Source organism: Onychomys torridus, chromosome 5, assembly GCF_903995425.1.
Source record: "Onychomys torridus chromosome 5, mOncTor1.1, whole genome shotgun sequence".
Lineage (NCBI taxonomy): Eukaryota > Metazoa > Chordata > Mammalia > Rodentia > Cricetidae > Onychomys > Onychomys torridus.
The window spans coordinates 123,168,842-123,189,497 of NC_050447.1; the positions used below are offsets into that span (position 1 = coordinate 123,168,842).

At 44.1% G+C, this 20,656-nt stretch overlaps 1 protein-coding gene across 3 annotated transcripts in view; it reads left to right on the plus strand.

The window, feature by feature from the left end:
* Positions 1-20,656, plus strand: part of Iars1 (isoleucyl-tRNA synthetase 1) — a 51,354-nt gene that overhangs the window by 14,304 nt on the left and 16,394 nt on the right. For 2 of the 3 annotated variants that reach the window (XM_036187389.1, XM_036187388.1), the window contains exons 12-26: positions 456-578; positions 1,176-1,267; positions 2,230-2,328; positions 3,212-3,338; positions 4,888-4,961; positions 6,061-6,255; positions 8,488-8,574; positions 11,071-11,154; positions 11,989-12,133; positions 13,972-14,092; positions 16,044-16,135; positions 17,536-17,613; positions 18,493-18,614; positions 18,986-19,088; positions 19,410-19,493. In XM_036187389.1, the coding sequence (XP_036043282.1) occupies positions 456-578; positions 1,176-1,267; positions 2,230-2,328; positions 3,212-3,338; positions 4,888-4,961; positions 6,061-6,255; positions 8,488-8,574; positions 11,071-11,154; positions 11,989-12,133; positions 13,972-14,092; positions 16,044-16,135; positions 17,536-17,613; positions 18,493-18,614; positions 18,986-19,088; positions 19,410-19,493 (1,626 nt within the window). The remainder of the gene's footprint in view (positions 1-455; positions 579-1,175; positions 1,268-2,229; positions 2,329-3,211; positions 3,339-4,887; positions 4,962-6,060; positions 6,256-8,487; positions 8,575-11,070; positions 11,155-11,988; positions 12,134-13,971; positions 14,093-16,043; positions 16,136-17,535; positions 17,614-18,492; positions 18,615-18,985; positions 19,089-19,409; positions 19,494-20,656) is intronic. The other variant, XM_036187390.1, reaches the window with a different exon arrangement.

Here is a 20,656-nt window from a genome sequence, read left to right on the forward strand (position 1 = left end):
TGGAATTGAAGCCATGCACCATATCGCCTGGCTTAGTTTTGTTTTTTTGAGAAATGGTCCCACTATGCAGCCTTTATTCTTGACTGGCCTGTAACTTGCTATGTAGACTAGGCTACCCTTGAACTTGGCTGCCTCTGCCTCCTGAATGATGGGATTAAAATTGTGCACCACTGACCAGGCTATGATTTAGTTTTAAAATGTTCATATGTAGCATCTCTAATTGTTGGGATGATTGAACTAGATAGTCTAACCCTTGTCTAGCTGTGAGGCCTAGATTCTGTAGGTGGTCCTTAAGTCACCTCCAGTTAGAAGCAGAAGGGTAACTAGATGCTATAAGATAGTATTGAAAAATTACCTTACAAATCTCTCTGAACTCAAGGTCTTCTCTTTCCTCACACATGTCCTTAGACACCTTTATCCCCAGCTGCCCCTCCCTCCTCTTCTTGTTTTCTCAGGATGACTATCGGGTCTGTATGGACTTCAACATTGTTCAGAAAGACTCAACCCCTGTTTGTCCTGTGGATGCTTCAGGCTGCTTCACAGAAGAAGTGACACACTTTGTGGGACAGTACGTGAAGGTCTGTTTGTGTTACATGGAAGGGTGTCGGGCCCATCATACGTATTTCAGTTTGTTTTTCAGTGAGAACATTTATTCAGCTAATCAATCTTCATTATTTACAGTTTTGTTAGGATTAATGTAGACGTCTTAATAAAGCACTTAAGATGAGCTCTCAGGAGCCACATTCAGAGGGCCTAAAGTGTTTCGATGAGGGAGCCTGCTCTAGTTTCATCAGTCGGGGTGGGAGAACTGCATTGTAGCTTGTCCTGGAGCAGCCTGTTATGCTCAGGTCATCGTTTCTCTTTGTAAACTTCACTGCCTGAAAAGTTGCAGTTATGTTTTTAAATTAAGTAGCTAAAACGGAGCCAAGTAGTTTCCTGGATTTTGTTTTTTTAATGTGGTGTTGAGGTTGAAGCCAAGGGGCTCATGCATTCTGGGTAAGCTTTCTACCCTCTAGATGTATTTCCAGCCCCATGAACAGGTATCTCCCAATGACACCAATTATTTGTGCCTTTTATTCATTAGGCAGTATCAGATCTCAGTGATATCTTTATATATTAAGTTGTTATTAAGTATGCTGGGGTGTTCTGATGACTGTGTTTTACTTTTTTAACAGGATGCTGACAAACATATCATTAGGATGCTGAAGGAACAGGGCCGACTGCTCGTGGCCAGCACCTTCACTCACAGCTACCCTTTCTGCTGGAGGTGAGACGGAGCTGACTGCAGTGGAGCTGTGGGCACACTGTGTTGCTTGTGCCTGGGCAGTTTGTCCCATGGTGTCCTTTAGAACTGCTGGTCAGAAGCAGCGTTTTAAGAGAGAAATTGATTGGGGGAAAATAGACATACAGACATATCTGTCTTGTGTTGTGATCACTTACTTTTTAAGATGACAAACATCTCTGGAATTTTATGATGGAATTTCTTTAGGTAACCAGGTTTTAGTGTAAGAACATCCTGTAAACATTCAGATGAAAGTGTAGTGTTTGGTGCCCTGAAATGCTTCCTCATGTTCTCCCTTGCCCCTCTCCTATCAGAAGAACCATTTTCTAAGGTTTTAAAAACAGAGGAAAAAAAAGTGTGTGTGTGTGTGTGTGTGTCTGTGTGTCTGTGTGTGTACGTGTGTGTCTGTGTGTATGTGCGCATGCACTCTCAGAAGCCAGAACAGTGTGTCAGGACTCCTTAAGCTGACGTTACAGGCTGTTGTGAGCGGTGGGTGCTGGGATCTAAATTTGGGTCCTCTGCAAGAACAGCAGGCACTCCTTAACTGCTGAGTTATCTCTCTGGCCCCTCATTTTGTTCAGCTTTTTACCTTTATCTTTCTTGGTTTCATTTGTAAGGACGTGAGGAAGCTTAGACATCTGTATGTGTTTGTTTGTTTTTCATTGATTTGTTTTATGTGTGTGTGCATGCCTGTGTGGAGGTCAGAACAACATGTAGAGGTTGGTTCTCTCCATCCACCGTGTTGGTTGGAGATTGAACTCGGGTCTTCAGGCTTGACAGCATGTCCCTTTACCTTCTGAGCCCTCTTGCTGGTCCAGACATGTGTAATGTAAAATAGAAGTGAATGTCAGCAGAGGCTGAGCAGGTAGAAGTGGTGCTAATTTGAATAAAGTCATGGTGCGTGTGTGTCTCTGTCTAACCGGCGGCATCTGTGTTCTGGTGCCCAGGTCAGACACTCCCCTCATTTACAAGTCGGTGCCCAGCTGGTTTGTGCGCGTGGAGCACATGGTGGACCAGCTACTGAAGAACAATGACCTGTGTTACTGGTAAGCATGAGATGTGTCTCTTCTATGGTCCTTCGCATGTAGTGAGTCTAGTTCATACTCCTCAGAATTAACTAGCCATCTCTGATTGTTGTAATTTGTAACTGTATTCTCTGTGTAAGGAACACAGAAGCATATGCAGTTGAAGTAATACCTGCTTACGACAAGATGGTAGGACTCACTTTTCTTTGTAAAACCCAAGTATCACCTGCCTGTAATTTTCAGGATGAACTGACTTTGGGGAAAACAGCTCAGCCAGATATGGTGGCATACATCTTTGATCCCAGTACTTGGGAAGCAGAGGCAGGCAGACCTCTGAGTTCAAGACTAACCTGCCCTACATATTGAGTTTCAGGATAACCTGGGCTACACGGTAAGACCATATCTCAGAAACAAATGAACAAACAATCCTATACTCAAAAACTATTAACTTTAATAATTTTCATTATAAAGACAAATGTGTATCTGCCAAAACCATTTATTTATACTTAAGCAATTCGGGTGCTTGTGTTCCTGATAAGGGTTTTACAAAGAAAAGTGAGTTCTTACATTTTCTATCATAAGCAGGCATTACATCAATTGTATATGATGTGTGTGTGGTATCTTCAGCCCTTGGCATTACATAAACTTTGTCTTCCCCAGCTGCTCTTCCCAGAAAGTGCCAGCCCACTTCATGAATAAGCAAATAGGCAAAAAAACAAAAAAACATTAAAAAAAAACAAAACCTTCTCAAACATGTGCTAATGCCATCTGTTTAGAGGACATGCTGGTCGGGAGCTTAGTTTAATGTTTTCATAAAGCACCACACAGGCTTGTGTCAGTGTGGTTTATCATTTCTCACCTTCTGTTGTTCTGCATGGCTGATGATGTAATCTGTCTGTGGCAGGGTCCCAGAGTTTGTACGAGAAAAGAGGTTTGGAAATTGGCTGAAGGAGGCACGTGACTGGGCAATTTCCAGAAACAGATACTGGGGCACCCCCATCCCACTGTGGGTCAGTGAAGACTTCGAGGAGGTGAGGCAGGGCAGATGGCTTTGTGTTGAGTGTTGCTGAAGTTCTTTGTCATGTTATATGGGTATGGTGTTCAAAAAATGTGGACTCTTACTGTCTTATGTAATGATGGTTTAAGATAATTTATTTATGGGTTTAATTTTTATTTAAATGCAGCTTTAAATTTTTATTCTGTAAAATGGGGAAAAAATAGTAATTTTTTTTTTTTTTTAGTGAAATCCACACATTAGATGGTGGGTGGGTGTTATTTTGATTTCCCTCATCCCTTGCTACAACATTAAGTTATAGAACTACCTCCAAGTTAACCTGACCTGTTGGGTGTGATGAACACCTTCAATCTCAGCACTTGGGGCAGAGGCAGGTGAATCTGCCAGTATGTGAGTATAGATCACTTCGGTAGGCAGACACTATTCCATAGCAGAACCTTCTGTCCAGTGTGGAGAGCATGCCAACAGCATTGAGCAGAAATACCCAAGGGTTTGGTGGATTTCCTACAAGGACCTGTGTAGCTGAAGTTTTCTTGTGTCCCAGTCTGCTGGCAGTTGGGACAAATCTGTCCCACTCTCATCCCCCAAGTAAACACACAGAGACTTACATTACTTATAAATTGTATGGCTGTGGTGGGCTTCCTGCTATCTGTTCTTACATCTTAAATTAACCCATTTCTATAAATCTATACCTTGCCATGTGGCTCTTGGCTTACCTGTATCTTGCATCATGCTTCTCCTCATGGCGGCTGGCAGTGTCTCCTGACCCAGCCTTCTTCCCCCAGCATTCTCCTCTCTCTTGTCCCGCCTACACTTTACTTCCTGCCTGGCTGCTGGCCAATCAGCGTTTCATTTGTCAATCAATCATAGCAACACATATTCACAGCATTCAGGACATCCCACAGCAGACCTGAGAGGCAACAGTGTAGTTACTGAGTCGAAAGCTTTTCAGGACTGAAGGGGAGGAACAGAGAAAGGCCGTGGGTGACTCTAAGAAACAGGGGCCTTTCCCTGCATGAAACAACCTCTCTTGCTGCTCTAACCCCTTCCTGTCACGTGGTCCTCACTCCCTGATCCACCTACCTCCACCTCAGCTCTTTACCTGAGCAGAGTACTGACACCTTGTGACTTGGACTAATTTTATTTTTATATACTCCAAGCATAGTAATTCAGTTCTAGCCTTGACTTGGAAAGATAACAGATTAAGAGCCAGATCCAGGTACAAGGAAGAAAGTAAGATGCCTTATGCTAATAGTCTGATTGTTTTAGGCAGGAATCTGATTATGATAAATCCCCGAGAAATGCCTTGAGGTGGTGGCTCTGGTGCAGTGGGGGCCTGTGCTGCAGACCTGTAGAAAAGGGGTGACAGAAACAGTCAGACTGGCTTCTGGAGCTGAGTCTTGCCTGAGAGATGAGCCCTGTTGCGATAGCTGCCCTTAGCCCAGAGTGCTCTGTTAACTCGCTTGTAAGGAAAGACCTCTCTAAAACTGATCAGGATGCTGCCTAAATGACCTCAGCACAGTCTCCTTGCCTCTGAGGGGCTCCTTTTATCTTTGCTTTGACAGGTAGTTTGCATTGGATCTGTGGCAGAGCTTGAAGAATTGTCAGGAACAAAAATCTCAGATCTCCACAGAGAGAGGTCAGTTCCCAAACACCTGACTCACTGCCATGCCGTCATCCTGGTAAGGCCGGGAATTACAGATCTGCACCAGAAAGGCACTGGTCTGTTTCACTTCGTTGATGAGTCATGTTGGTTTGTGTTGATACATCCTTCTTCCTTGATGAAATGTCAGATAACTTTGGTATGTGACATTTCAGATTGAGAGCTCCCGGTTCTCAGCCTGTGGAGACAACTGCCCTTTTTTTTTAGACAAGATACCTCAATATCGTAACCCTTGCTATCCTAGAACTCACTATGTAGGTCATGCTGGCCTTAATCTCACAGAGAGCCACCTGCCTCTGCTTCCTGACCAAGTGCTGGGATTAAAGATATGCACCACCACACCAGGCCACTTTTTTTTCTTTTTCTTTTTTTTTTTTTTTTTATGTACATCACTTATGTACTAGGTGTTCTGAAAAGTGCATCATTAGACAAATTTATCATTGAACAAATATTCTGGAGTGAGCTTGCACAAACCTAGATGGTACAGATAGGTTCATCACTCTGGCCTGTTAATATAGTCATGATAGTTATATGTGAAATGGAAGTGGGTTTTGGCAGTATAACATGGCATATGGTTTTACAGTGGGATTAAGTATACACCCAGTACTTAAAATAGAAGCCAGACAAGACTGCTGTAATCAACACTCAGATGGTAGACACAGATACATCGAGTTCAGAGCCAGTCACAGCTTCATAGCAAGTTCAAGGCCAGCTTGGGCAATGAGGGCCTGTCTCGAAACTAGAAAAGAAAATATAGTACATGCATAAAATGGTTGCATGTTTGTTTGTGGTCACCATTAACTGCAGTGAGCCATCCATACTTCCATGTGCTGTGCAGTAGTTTTGTTTGCTTCCCATCATCACAAAGCATTATGCCACACCATCACCTGTACCATGTCACTAATTTAAAAAAAAAGAAATTCAGCTCTGTTGTACCCTTGTAGGACCACCACTGCACATGTAGTCCCTTGTTTACCAAAATATTGTTGCATACAGTCTTGGCAAACTGGCATTTCAACTGCAAGTTCTTTGGCACTTAACAATGAATAGAGGTGGCAACTTTTCTGTTTGTCAGCATTGACCACCTGACCATCCCATCCCGATGCGGGAAAGGACCATTGCGGCGCGTCTCCGAGGTGTTTGACTGTTGGTTCGAGAGTGGAAGTATGCCCTATGCCCAAGTTCATTATCCATTTGAGAGCAGGCGAGAGTTTGAGGATGCTTTTCCTGCAGACTTCATTGCTGAAGGCATCGATCAAACCAGAGGATGGTATGTCCCTTCTTTCTGGATAGTTCTGTTGGTTTTATTTTACCAAAAATATGTTTATCAAGTGCCCATATGCATCTGCCTGGTGCTGATGTGGTAACGAGACAGGCTGTTCTGCCCTCTGCTCTTCCTGCCTAACATGGACACCAGCATGTCTTTGAAGTAGAAATCTTAGCTACTATAAAGCTATATTGTGACAATTTTTGTTATTTCACACTGTGGAATATATCTATATATTAAATTGAAAGAAAACTCTTCATACTTATTCTTACCTTGCTTATTTAAAATCTTTTACTCAGACATTTAAGTGATATTTGCAGTGACAATGAGCTGGATGCTAGAAATTGGAAGGTAGTTGGAAATGTGTTCAAAAGTTAAAGTCCATCCTATGCATTAACATTCTGGAAAAATCTAGGCATGTGGGGGATTTTGGAACTAGTTTCATTTAGCCAGTGCCCTGTTTGAAACAGTGCTGTCATGCTTAGTAGGAGATCATTTACCTTCTTCTCACAGGTGGGCTCTGACGCCGGTGTGCTGACTTAGTGCGTTCATTGTTCATGGTGCCGCAGGGCTGTGTCTGAAGAACTGGGGTTTCTGCTAGACCCTAACGACGTGCAATGAATGGGCTGTTCTCAGGCTCCTGCTGTGGGTTTATGTCTGAAGAACTGCAGGGGTTTCTGCTAGACCCTAAGGACCTGTAATGAATGAGCTGTTCTCAGGCTCCAGTGACTCTACTAGAGGCTCTTCCAGGAACAGATTTTTGGGGGTTTTGTTCTTGTCTTTTTTTTTTTTTTTGGTTTTTCGAGACAGGGTTTCTCTGTAGCTTTGGAGGCTGTCCTGGAACTCACTTTGTAGACCAGACTGGCCTCGAACTCACAGAGATCCACCTGCCTCTGCCTCCCGAGTGCTGGGATTACAGGTGTGAGCCACCACCGCCCAGCTATTTTTTTTTTTCTTTAAACACCTGTGTATGTGTGTACTCACTTCTTGAGTATGGTTTTGTGCCTATAAGTGCAGTGCCAAGGCCAGAAGCGGGCATCTGATTTTCTGGAAATAGAATCACAGGCTGCTGTGAGCTATGAAATGTGAGTGCTGCGTCCAGAACTCTTGGTCCTCTGAAAGAGCAGCTTGAGCTCTTAACTGCTCATCCATCTCTCCAGACCCACAATTTCCGTGGGGGGGGGGGGGGGGGATGGAGGTATGTTTTTCAAGACAGGGTTTCTCCGTGTAGTTTTGGTGCCTGTCCTTGATCTAGCTCTGTAGACCAGGCTGGCCTCAAACTCACAGAGATCCGCCTGCCTCTGCCTCCCAAGTGCTGGGATTAAAGGTGTGCGCCACCACCGCCTGGCCCAATTTCCTGTTTTTAAGGAGAGTCGGATTACTTACTAATGAGTGAGCTTATTTCTTTAGGGAAAAGTGAAGTCTGGCAGTTGTTGAACACCTTATGGTTTCCTAGTCCTCACTGTCTGTTTCCACTTCCCTCTTCTTTGCCTGAGCTGTCTCGGGCACCAGGTAGTGTCTTGTGGAACAGAAAAGGATGTCTGGACAGGTATTGATTTCGGATTGGGCTCTGGTCTTCTCTTCTTCAGTTTGTGTTCCTTGATGTTCTTGAAGTACAGGAGCAGGCCAAGAGGGCAGGAGAACAGTTCCCTGGTAGAGGAAGCAAGTCAGAGTGGAACAAGAACATCCTTCCTTCAGGGTGACAAGGGCGTGAACGCCACCCAAATTCCCAGAGTGGAAGCAGTTTCTGGTTCTGGTCTCAGTGCTGTTTGTCTTTGGTCATCACATGGTCTGGCCCTCGGATCTCTTAGGAAGCATGACATCTCTCAGCTGGTGGTCTGGGAGTGCCTGGCTCCCTCACTGCAGATTTTTGTTTTAAGAAAATTGTATTTTGGCAATCAGACTCTAGTTTGATGGATCTGTCATGGACATGATACATTTGTATCTATCACTTTATATGATTATCAAGATGTATAATATAGGGCTGGCCCAGTGAGTAAATACGCTTACCACCAAGTTGGATATCCTTGCAGAACCCACAAGGTGGAAACAGAACCAATTCCCACAAGTTGTCTTACTGCCACATGCCCCGTAAGTAAACAATAAACAAACTATTTGAAGAAGTATAATCAATCAAAACTAAAAGTTCAGTCTAGTGAATAAATGAACATTTTCCTGTGCTTGGATTCCTTTTCTACTTTTAATGAATTATTCTGGTTTGTTTGTGTTTTCCAGGTTTTACACCCTGCTAGTGCTAGCCACAGCCCTGTTTGGACAACCACCTTTCAAGAATGTGATTGTGAATGGACTCATCTTGGCAAGGCAGGTGCACCCCTCTTTGTAGTGATGAATACTCTTTATTTCTTATTCTATCCTTGAAATTTGTCTTCAAAGCAACCATGTTCTGATTGGACCTCACTACTTTTCTCTTTGAATAGAGGAATTTAGCACCATCAACTTCTAGTGCCCCTTTCCTTCTAGTCTCGAACTTGTTTTTGGTGTTTCTGTTTTTGAGTCAGAGTCTCACTGTGCAGCCCTGGCTGGCTTGGAACTTAATTAATCTTGTAGGCAAGGCCAGTCTTGAACACAGAGAGATCCGCCTGTCTCTGATTTATGCCTACCTGTCTCAAACTTCTTCCCCTCTCTAGATGTTTTTTCCCTTGAAGCAGAGTTTCCCTCAGATTTAACCTCCTCCTGCCATAGTCTCTCAAGCGCTGAGATTGTGGGTGTGTGCTATGGTCCCATGACCTGCCTCTGTTCCTGTATGGGGTCTTCTGCAATGCAGAGGAACAATCCATGTGAGGCAAATAGGAAATCCAGCTCAACAAGGTTCAGCCAGTGTTGGATCAGACTTTCAGAGTCTGACGCTGGGCAGTTTATTTTGAAGGACAGTATAACTTTGGAAAAAAGCTTCCTAGTAACAATTATCTCAATCCCATGGGCACAATAAAGCCTAAGGCGTGACTACACCAAAACTCTTTTGCAAAGTACATGTGACCTCTACTATAAAGATTGATTCTGTAGCTTAAGAGCCTACGAGAGGATCTGGTGTGGTCTCAGCCATACATACAGCCTAGAGGTCACCAACCTATAAAGTATATGTGATGTCTCCCCTAAGGATGGGTTCTCTTGACTGAGAAACAAGCTAAGGATAAAGGTCTAGGGAGGGAGAGTCTGGGATAAACATAATAGTCTAGGGATCTGGGTGTGGCCTGGCCCTGCAGATAGCACAGATCACCAGGCTGTTAACTGTATCCACGCCAGCCCTCTGGGTGGAAAACAGATATGTACGCCAGTTCCCTTGCAGAGACAAGCCTGTGTGCTTGACATCCTGGTTTCTCTAGTGCTTCTCTGTGAGCACAAAGACCTCTTCCTCTCTACTCCTGTTTATTGATGATCTTGTTCTGTCTTCTCTGCTTAGTTCCACGTGTCTTAGGTAGGAAGACTATATTGTGCACTAGTCCTCCTGGAGACAGAGCAAGGCATGACACCCAGTTTATGTTAGTAGTAACAACGTTTCTAGTGATGTCACTAGCAATGGTGTTATATTTACTTAGCTTAGTAACTTGTAAGGTACTTTAGCATTAATGTCTCACTTAATCTGGGTTTCACTCCTGATGCGGAGTTTTCTTTTTCTCTTTGTAATTCATGACCGTGCATAGACAGTACCATGCACATAACACATTACTCCTCGGAGTGATATGACATGGGCTCTGGAATACTGCCTTTTGGTAATGGAGGAACAGAGAAAATACCTTGCTGAAGATACACAGCAAAAAAATGAGTTGTAAATTCCCATTCTGAACATAGGCATCAAGCTCTATAAATTCTGCTGTTTTTTTTTTTTTTTTTTTCAATTATTTCTTGTTGGTACTGAGATTCCCATATGCTCTACCTCTGACCTGCACCCCCACTCCTGCCTTTTAGTGGTTTCCTTGGCTGAGGAGATGGCTCAGCGTGCAAAGCACTTCTGTGCAAGCCTGATGACCTAAAGGTCATTCCCCAGAACCAATGGTAGTGGAAGAATGCCAACTTACCACAGTTGTCCACATGTGCACCATGGCACACACACCCCACACACACATACATCCTACATATACTACTTTTTCACATGTATAGGTAGGTTCCTGTATTCACCAGTGCAGCTATGACATTAAATGGCTTCACCAGCATAGGATCTTGTTGCTACCCTTACCTCTCCATCCCTGTTCCTAATTTCTCTGGAATCAATAAATGCTGAGACATTTTTCTGCACCAATCTACCTTGAAACTTCCCTAACGACTTATTGTGGTATTAAAAAAGACATTCCATGGCTCCGAGGGCAGAGGCACCTTCTGTGCAAACTTGACTTGACTCAGATCCCTGGAACCCACATAAGGATGGAAGGAGAGAGCCAACTCCATAAAGGTGTCTGATCTCTGCATGAGTGCCATGACCCATGCCTCACACACATACATATACAGTAACAAAAAATAAATTTAATATAAAAGAACAAAAGCTGGGTAGTGGTGATACATGCTTTTAATCCCAGCACTTGGGAGCAGATGCAGGTGAACCTCTGAGTGTGAGTCTAGTCTGGTCTACAGAGTTCCAGAACAACCAGGGCTACACAGAGAAACCCTGTCTTAACAAGAAAGAAGAAAAAAAAAAAATGCTAAAAATAGAAACCAAGACCCTGTGCCGTTGTGACTTAGACTAGCTTACATCTCAGTTGCCCGGTTCCATTTGCATTTGTGTGCTTGCAGAAAGTCTACATCCATATATAAAGACCAGCTGTATTTACTTATTTGATTGTTGTCTACTTTCTGTTTTACAAGTGATGGCCAAAAAATGAGCAAACGGAAGAAGAACTACCCAGATCCCGTTTCCATCATCAATAAGTATGGTGCCGATGCCCTCAGGTAGGAAGCAGTCCTCTGCTCCTGTGTATCTCCTGCTCTGTACTCACCATTCCCAGGTTGCTAGATAATTAGCTCTAAGTGTTGGGTCTCTATATGGGGAGTTACATTTTTATAGTTCTTGACTTTCGAACCTAGAAGTCTTGGAGTAGAAACTGTCCTGGATACCATGAGCCATCCATGACCACCCAGGTGGTGCAGGTTTTCCTCTACCTTAGCTCCTTTCTAGGTACCATCTTGTTGCTATTAGAATGATCTCATGCGGGGAGGGGACCTTGCATTTACAAAGCTGTGTAAGATGTGCACCAGAACAAAATAAATTAACATCTAAGAGGATCGAGAGAACTTTAGCTACTGCTTGAGACAGTCATGCTCCTGAAATCTATCATGTTTAGGTGGCAGAGGCCTTGCGAGCTTGTTTAATATCTCTGTGTCATAGGTGACACCCACTCCCAAACACATGCTGTGTACCTTCAGACAGTTCCCTGCGGCCTGGAAACAGAGAGAGGCTAGCCGTCCACTCATTCATCTGTCAGGCTTCTGTTTGACCTATTGTCTATTTGTGCTGGGCCATTCTCCACAGTGAGGGTTGTCCTCTGGAGTGTACCAGTGCCCCTGGGGAACCGGGGTGCACCTGCAGTGGGGGTGGGACTGTGTGAGCACTGTTCCTCTTCAGTAGGAAAGTAGAGATGAGCTGACCTTCTTAGTCCTTAGTAAAGGAGAAAGACTTCTGTGATCGTCAGAGGAACTGGAATGCTTGCCTTCTCCGTGTTAAAGTAGTCATACTTGGTTTACCGTCTGTGTAACTTTTCTTTGTAAATGTTCTGCTTCTTCCAGGTTATATCTGATTAATTCCCCTGTAGTGAGAGCAGAAAACCTCCGCTTTAAGGAGGAAGGCGTGCGGGATGTTCTCAAGGATGTGCTGCTTCCATGGTACAATGCATACCGATTCTTTGTCCAGAATGTCTTTAGACTTCACAAGGTATGGACCACATTGGGCTGTGTAATCTGAGGTATGAGGTGGGACTCTGGGACCTCGAGGCCACTTTCTTCTGTTGTCTGCTATTGTTAGATAACCCAGAGCCCTAAGGAAGCCTTACATGATGATGTAAGAGGTGTCTGGTCCTCTGTTGGACATGGCCTCCTCTGTATAACTAGGTGTGTCAGCCAGTTCTTTGTCCCAGAGATTTCATGTTGAGTGAGGTTTCCTTCTGTTCCTGGAACTGGTGGGATGTGGAATTAAAGACAGTATAAGAGTCCGCTACTGATACAGTTGCCTGATGAAGACCCTGCCCTTGAGAGTGTGGTCAGGGCAGACTTGTATAGAGTGACAGCAGCTCAGAATGGGTTGCTAGGATTTAGAATAGTAGTTGGGCCATGCGGAGGTGGCAGCACACACCTTTAATCCCAGCACTTGGGGCAGAGGTAGGCAGAACTCTGAGTTTGAGGGCAGCCTGGTCTCCCGGGTGAGTTCCACGACAGCCTGGGCTACACAGAGAAAGCCTGTCTCTGAAGAAATAGTGAAGATGTATGTGAACCTGTGCTTCAAATTGATCCACTCATCATCTGCTCTCGGGACGCCCATCCTGAGAAGTCCTTTGTCTGCAGACACCTCTTCTGACCCCAGCCTGACTACTGTCATTGCCCAGCGTCTTTATCACTAGTTTGTGTTTCTATCGTGTGTGCATGTTATGGTGGAGCTCCTGTTGTGCTCAGTTTCTTATTCCAGCACCTACCAATAGAACTGCTGGTAACTTACTGCTCAGTGAGTACAATGTGACCCTTGAGTAGCCCAGCAGCTAGCAAGTAGAACAATGGTTCATTTACCTGCTTCTGCTGCCTCTGGATTCAACTTAGCTCTTCTACAGAAAACAAACAGAAGTAGTATTCACAAAGGACTTCCAGAGTGCACGTCCCCTGGAAATTTAGAAGAGCAATGCGCATCTTCCTAGGCAGTCAGCGTTCCTGTCTTTGTGATTTTGCTACCTCTTCTGCACATGGTGCCAAGTAGGGATAGCATTCCTGAAGCTGCCATGCTCTGCAGACCTCGCCTGCCCACAGAGAGACCCATCTATACATAGCAAGGTTGCACCCACTGTGAGGTGCTCAAACCCAGGCAGATAGTCTTCACCACTGCTCTGCCAACAAGCTGCTGCCTGAGAAGCACAGCTTGCGGTGAGTTCAGTTTGCAGAGCAGGAGCAGGTGAGATGCCTTCAGGGTCAGGGAGGGCTCTTGCAAAGCACAAGGGAGATATGAAGGGTTCCGGGTTCCTGGCACTTGTTTCAGTGAGTAAAGGATCATCCATCCTTGAAGGAAGGTTTTACAGTCTCCTGTAGGTTTACAATAACTCAACACTAAGTTCTCTAATTCTTACTTAAAATCAAGATTCATTGAGGATTGGTGGTGCCCATCCTGGATATTGCTGAATGTCAGATTTTTGGCTTGCTAGCAGGGTCTGTGATTATTTTGTATTTCATTACTTTCTTTCATTTTACTGAAATTTGGTAGGCCTAGAGAGATGGCCCAGAAGGTAAGAGTACTTTTTGTTTTTCCTGAGGACTTGAATTTGGTTTCCAGCATCCATATTATGTGGCTCATGTCCACCTATAACTCCAGCTCCAGGAGATCCAACGCCTTCTTCTTATGTCTATAAACATAGGCACATAGGTGATACATAGGCTCATGTGCATGCACGTGCTTGTGTGCTCAAAACACACACACACACACACACACACACAAATAAAAAATTAAAGTCATTTTTCTCTGGCATTAATTCCCCCTTTGTGCATGTGACCATCTCCCTGATTGTCTTTCTGTAGGAAGATGGCGTAGAATTCCTGTACAATGAGCACACAGTCAGAGAAAGCCCTAACATCACTGACCGGTGGATTCTGTCCTTCATGCAGTCTCTTATTGGGTTCTTTGAGACCGAAATGGCAGGTGAGTCTTCTTATGCTATCTTCCCAGGGATGAGGACTGTTTACTCTCTTTATAATTGTTCTTCTGGTATTTTTAACTGTTTTCCCTTATTAACATGGAGGACATTTTGGGAGATAACACAGATAATTTTTTTTCTCAGTAACCCTGAAGTATAGTTTTGATAAGGCCCATTAGTTGTAGAAAGGAGTTTATTTCAGGGCTCTGGAGAATTTTGTCTGAGGAGTGCAGTACAGACTTGTTCTTGTGCAGAGGATCATCCAAGAACCGTACCATTTGTAAGTGGAGTTTTCCCGTTCTAGGATCCACTTCCAAATTACCATGCAGAGGCATATATATATATGTGTGTATATATATATATATATATATTTTTTTTTTTTGAGACAGTGTTTCTCTGTGTATCTTTGGAGCCTGTCCTGGTACTTGCTCTGTAGACCAGGCTCGCCTTGAACTCACAGAGACCCACCTGCCTCTGCCTCCCAAGTGTTGATGGCTTATATTAATTGTAAATGCTTGGCCAATAGCTTATTACTAACTAGCTCTTACATTTTAAGTTAACCCATATTCTTATTTACCCTCTGTCATGTGGCAGTACCTTTATTAGCATGGCACGTTCATCTCCTGCTCACTCTGCATCTGGCTGGCGACTCCTGACTCCACCCTTCTTCCCATCATCCTTAGTTTGGTCGCTCCACCCATATTTTTTACCTGGCTACTGGCCAGTCAGTTATTAAACCAATTTGAGTGACAGATCTTACAGTGTACAAGAGGATAGTTTCACAGCAGCCATCTTTCAACACTAGCTGCCATGACTTCCCATGAAACTGAGTCCGGAGATTGTACACCTAGGACAGAACCCAGTCTGCATAGGATAGAGCAATGTCTGCACCATGAGGGTCATGCACAGGAAGCTAGTCACCCTTGGAGGACAACTCCTGGCCCAGACTAGGTCCTAACTTTGTTCACCTGTCCCCTGCATACCCACAATGTCCCTATCAACAAGTCCTTTAAGGAACATGACTACAGGGTGGTAGTGGCATCCTGTGGGAGTTGCCAGCTACTAATAGTTCCTCAGGAAGAGCTGCTGCTGTCTCCATGCTATGTGGCCCCATTGTGTATGAGGTTCACTTCTCTCTAGAAGGTGAAATCTGAACACAGGAATTTCAAGCTTCCAGAAAGTGAAGTATGGTAAACTCTAGACATAATATTGACTGGTGGCCTTTCCTCTTCAACAGAAAAGGCCCCTGAAATTGCTGAAACTACCTGTCTAGAAGTGTTTGGCTGCTCATGACTGTGGCCCTGAATTCTGGTTTCTGTGAACCACAGTAAGAGCAGCTCTGTCCTTCCCATCTTCTCCTAGGGGTGCCCCAGTGGCACTGTCAACAGTTTGTCTGGATCATTCTTCTCAGTGGGGGGTTATGCCATGCTCTGTAAGATGCTGAGCAGTGTCCCCATGTCACCCAGTGGAAAGAGCAGTGTTGCCATTGCACATATTTGTACCATGAGAATATCTCCTCAGGGTTTACCAGATATTTTCTGCGGGGTCAAATGGCCCTTGCTCAAGCATCGCTGGCGTGTGCTGTGCCTCTCCGCATCTAAGGCAAGCTTCTATTACATTCTAGTTAGGGTAGGAGGCAACACAGTGTGTGGAGCTGCCCAACCATCTGTGTACACCATGCTACATAGTATCGTAGAATAGGGGTTCAGTTTTTCCCACCTATGTGTGTTTGCTTGTAACTCACTGTCATTTTTGTGTGTATGTGCTCCTAAATACCTTGACTACCATGTCGTATGTTCTTGATATATGAGCCATCTGATTGGTCAGTTCTGATTCTCACTGTTCCCTTAAGGACTGGAGCACCTTGGATTGGAGGGATTGCTAATTCTTTATTACCTACCTCTACCCCCACTCCAAGGCCTGGCCTGGGATGCCTGACTGATATCTTGCTTTTAGCTTACAGACTATATACTGTGGTGCCTCGCCTGGTCAAGTTTGTAGATATTCTGACCAATTGGTACGTCCGAATGAACAGGAGAAGATTAAAGGTAAGAACTGGTAGGAATGTCTGAAGTTTCAGGGTCAAAGAAAAATAAGAAATGCCAGGCAGTGGTGGCACACGGCTTTGATCCCAGCACTCAGGAGGTAGAGACAGACAGATCTCTGAGTTTGAGGCCAGCCTGGTCTACAAAGTGAGTTTCAGGACAGCTGGGGCTGTTACACAGAGAAACCCTGTCTCGAGGGTTTGCCGTGATAAAATAAAAGAAGGAATATGAGCGAGGTCCAAGGGAAACAGCATTGTCAATGCTCTGTTCTGAAGATGTCTTCTGTTTATGGTACATTAGCTGTAGTGATTGCAGTCCTCAGGATGGGACTTAGGAATTCTAAAGTCATCCTGCATATTCTCATAACACACTGAGGACAAGTCGTTAGGGGTGAAGTGTTCAAACTGAGCAGACGTCTTAGAATTGTGTAAGTACTTTTGAGTATGGCTATCAGCCTTAAAGGAAACTTCTGGGAGACGTGACAAATGTCTCTTCACCCTAGTTAGTGCTCCAGTGACAGCCAAAGAATTGCCTCCATCCAAGTCTTGTGTGAACTAGTGAAGTTTACTGCAGTTCTTTATAGGAGGATTGGTGAGGGGTTATAGGATCATGGGTGACTCAAATGCAGCTGTATCAGCAACACAAAGTCTGCCCACCATGGTGACAACTCCAGTAGGCAGTGTTCCTGCAGCTCCCTACATAGCTTGGAGGCAGTTTGGCTGGGCCAGCTGTTCCTGCAGCAATTATTTCTGCTTACAAAACCTTGGGAAGGGGACTCCTGGGAGTGAGGGATTTGCTTTACTTCTGTACTTTTTAGCCTCATTCCTGGAGGGAATGCTCCAATTTGGAGGAAATAGTTACACAGCAGGGGCACCTCTTTGTTTCTGCCTCCACCCAGAGAGGCAGTGACCAAGTGTTTGCTGGAGACAGAATTCTTAGCTGTTGGGGTTTTAGGATGAGCACAGCATGGACACTGGTCTCCAGACATACTGGCTTTTGTGGAATTTATACTGAGATAAGACAGTGACAGCTTCCTCACTGCAGGCAGTTTTTTCTTACTATGAGTCAGTATAGTTACTTTAAAAGCACACAGTATATACCTTTTTTTAAAAGCAAAAACTTCTCTAACTCCTCTTGTTTTATTGGAATCCAGCTTACCGCTAACCCACCCACCCACACACAAATTCAGGTCTATAGTCAGTCTTCAGCTCCCAATTACAGAGCCACTTCCCCATTTGTCTGGCCTCCAATAGAGATGCTCAAGGGGACAGCAGACTCCTGTCCCATGCTGGCCTCTCTGTCCTTGACGGCCCAAGGCCAATGGTTGTGGCCATCTTCCTTACATTTGTTTTGATGACGTATTTACTATGAGCAGCTGAATGTTTATCTTCTTTATTCTTTAGGGTGAGAATGGGATGGAAGACTGTGTTATGGCTCTGGAGACATTGTTCAGTGTCCTGCTTTCTCTGTGCAGACTGATGGTGAGCTGTTCAACCGCTTTCCAAAACTGAGCTACATTCAGCCACCCCTGCTGCAGCAACCCATCTGTTCTCTATAGAAGTATCAGCGGCACCTATCTGTAGCCCCTATTCAGAAATCCAACAGCTCATGTGTCTAACTCTTAGTCTAAGCACCAGCTGAGAAATACTAAGTGCTTAATCATTGGCGGTTCAGCATTTAGACAGGTCCTACTCTTAGGAAGGTGAGACATAGATCATGTTAATGTGACTTGTAATTGTGAGTAATGGAAAGATTCCTAAGCTCATACTTAAGTGGCCAAACATATAACTTAGCACTGATGGAAAAATGTGTGCTTGTTTGACACGGATTCCTGTTAGTTAAAGTGAATTAAATAGTACATGAGTGGGAAGGCCGCTGCTTCCGTTCCCTGTGTCCTGTTCTGCTACTCCAGTGTAGAGTTTCATGCCTTCTGTTGAGTCTCTAAAGTTCACAGGAGAGTTTGCCCTCATACAGATCTTGGTGCTGTCGACATCTAGCTTCCTACACCTGCATCCTGTGATACAAGTGGGTTTTTCTGCTTTACAGATAACAGTTCTAGGTTTTAAGATAGTTAATCTTTGTGCAAATAGGCTTAACTGGTATTTGTTCAAGGGCTCCTGATTTGGTTTTATTTGGGGCAGCAAGACATCAAGAGACATTTTGAGTCCTGTGATATAACCTGACTACTGTGCGTCATACATATGAAGTCATTTCCTTGAAAAGGGATGCCTGATAACCATTCTATGTCTGTGTATTGCTGTGTCATTCTCTAAAATGACTAGTTTTCATTTCTCAGTCTAAGTGAGATCAACTGATGATGGGTGTATCCGAATGATATTCTCTCCTCCATCCTCATACAGGCCCCTTACACACCATTTCTTACTGAATTGATGTACCAGAATCTAAAGATGCTGATTGACCCTGTTTCTGTCCGGGACAAGGACACACTCAGCATTCACTACCTCATGCTGCCACGTGTTCGGTAGGAATCAAATATAGAAACGTCACCTAGGCCATGGGAAAGGGAAGGACATGTAGGTCCCCAGCTTCCCAGGAAGGATTGGGGAGAGACTCATTTCCCTGCTCTACCTCCTGAATCCCTCATCCCACCTGAGCTGATGCCACCACTCTCCAGCTACAGGGGCCCACCTGGATAGGAGCCTCCTCTAGAGTTATGGTTAGGTGAGATGTAAACACCTTGGGAGCTCCTGTGTGCCCCTCAAGGTAGGAGTGAGTGATGTCCTGTCTCAGGTATCACTGGAGACCTCACCTGATCCTCTTTGTCACTTAAGCATAACTTTCTGATTTTCACCTTTTAAAGGTGATGGTCTTTCATATTCTTGTGTTTATCAGAGAAGAACTGATTGACAAGAAAACAGAGAACGCAGTGTCCAGAATGCAGTCCGTGATTGAACTCGGGCGAGTGATTCGAGACCGGAAAACTGTTCCAATAAAGGTTTGAACTTTTTTTAGATACCAGATTGACACAGACCTATGTCTTAAGAAACTTTAGGAGTTGGGGATTTAGCTCAATGGTAGAGAGAGTGCTTGCCTAGCAATCGCAAGGCCCTGGGTTGGTCCTCAGCTCTGGCCAAAAAAAAAAAGAAAAAGAAAAAAAAAAAGAAACTTTAATGTAGACCTTGGGGCAGTGGCGTGATTCTCTGTCCTTTCCTGCAGTAAAGTATGAATGGCTTGGCACTAGTCTAGCTAAACATTGGGTAAACTTTGCCGTTTGAGGACTTGACCCCTAGTTCATTTCCCCTCGCTTCCCTTCTAGTATCCTTTGAAGGAAATTGTGGTTATCCACCAAGACCCAGAAGCTCTTGAGGATATCAAGTCCTTAGAGAAGTATATCATTGAGGTAAGGTCAATGACGGGCCTCGTCAGATTTTTTTCTTTGGGACAGTTATTTTAGGAGGTATTCCTCAATGAAGTTCTTTCATTCCTTTGCAAATTGCTACTTGCATAACCATCGCGAAGCTTTACATGATCAGTAGATTTCTGTACTCTCATCTGCTCTTCCTCAGAGTAAATTTTTATAGTTAACAGAAAAGCCTTGCTTCTTCAGATGATGAGGTAGTAGCCATTTGCTGTTTGTGAACACTAAGTGTAGTATGTATTTGATAAAAAGTAGACCAGTGTACACCCTCCCTGACTCTGGGATCTCACTTGCCCTCTGGAGAAGGTTCCTGGGATTTTATGCATTTATGCATGTATACACATTATTTATGTAGTTTTCAGCTCACCATTTTATAGCCTTTGTGTGTGGTGGGGCAGAGTCTTGCTTTGTAATGTACACTGGTCTTGGATTCAAAATTCTCCCATCTCTGCATACCATGTACTGGGATTACAGGCATATGTCACTACCCCCAGTTCTATAATACATCTTCATCGTGTCTGCATCATTTCCTGTCTGCTTCATAATTTATTTAAATACTCTATTTGAGAAATTTTGGATTCTCACTACAAAGAAAAATAAGTGTGTCTGCACATTGCAGTGTGTAGCTGTTGAGTGTCTCTGAGTTTTCCAATGTGTGTGTATATGTTGGATGGATTTCAGCAGTGGAGTTTGGTTTCAGAAGGATAGAGCACAGTGTTGGTAGCTGGGTAATTCATTAAATCCACAGGATGCTTATTTCCCCGTATTTTAAAAGATTAGGAGTCTGAAACTGATAAAGAATTGGGCTCACTTAGAATTTGTCTAAACCAGGAAGAGAACGACTCCTGGTTTCTCTCTGCACTTTCTGTAGCCAAGCTGCCATCTCTAGTAGGAAAAGCACAGAGCCATCAAGACACATTGTCCATTTAAGCTGCCATCTCTAGTAGGAAAAGCACAGAGAGAGCCGTCAAGACACATTGTCCATTTCAGCTACCGTCTCTAGTAGGAAAAGCACAGAGCCATCAAGACACATTGTCCATTTAAGCTGCCGTCTCTAGTAGGAAAAGCACAGAGCCATCAAGACACATTGTCCATTTAAGCTGCCGTCTCTAGTAGGAAAAGCACAGAGCCATCAAGACACATTG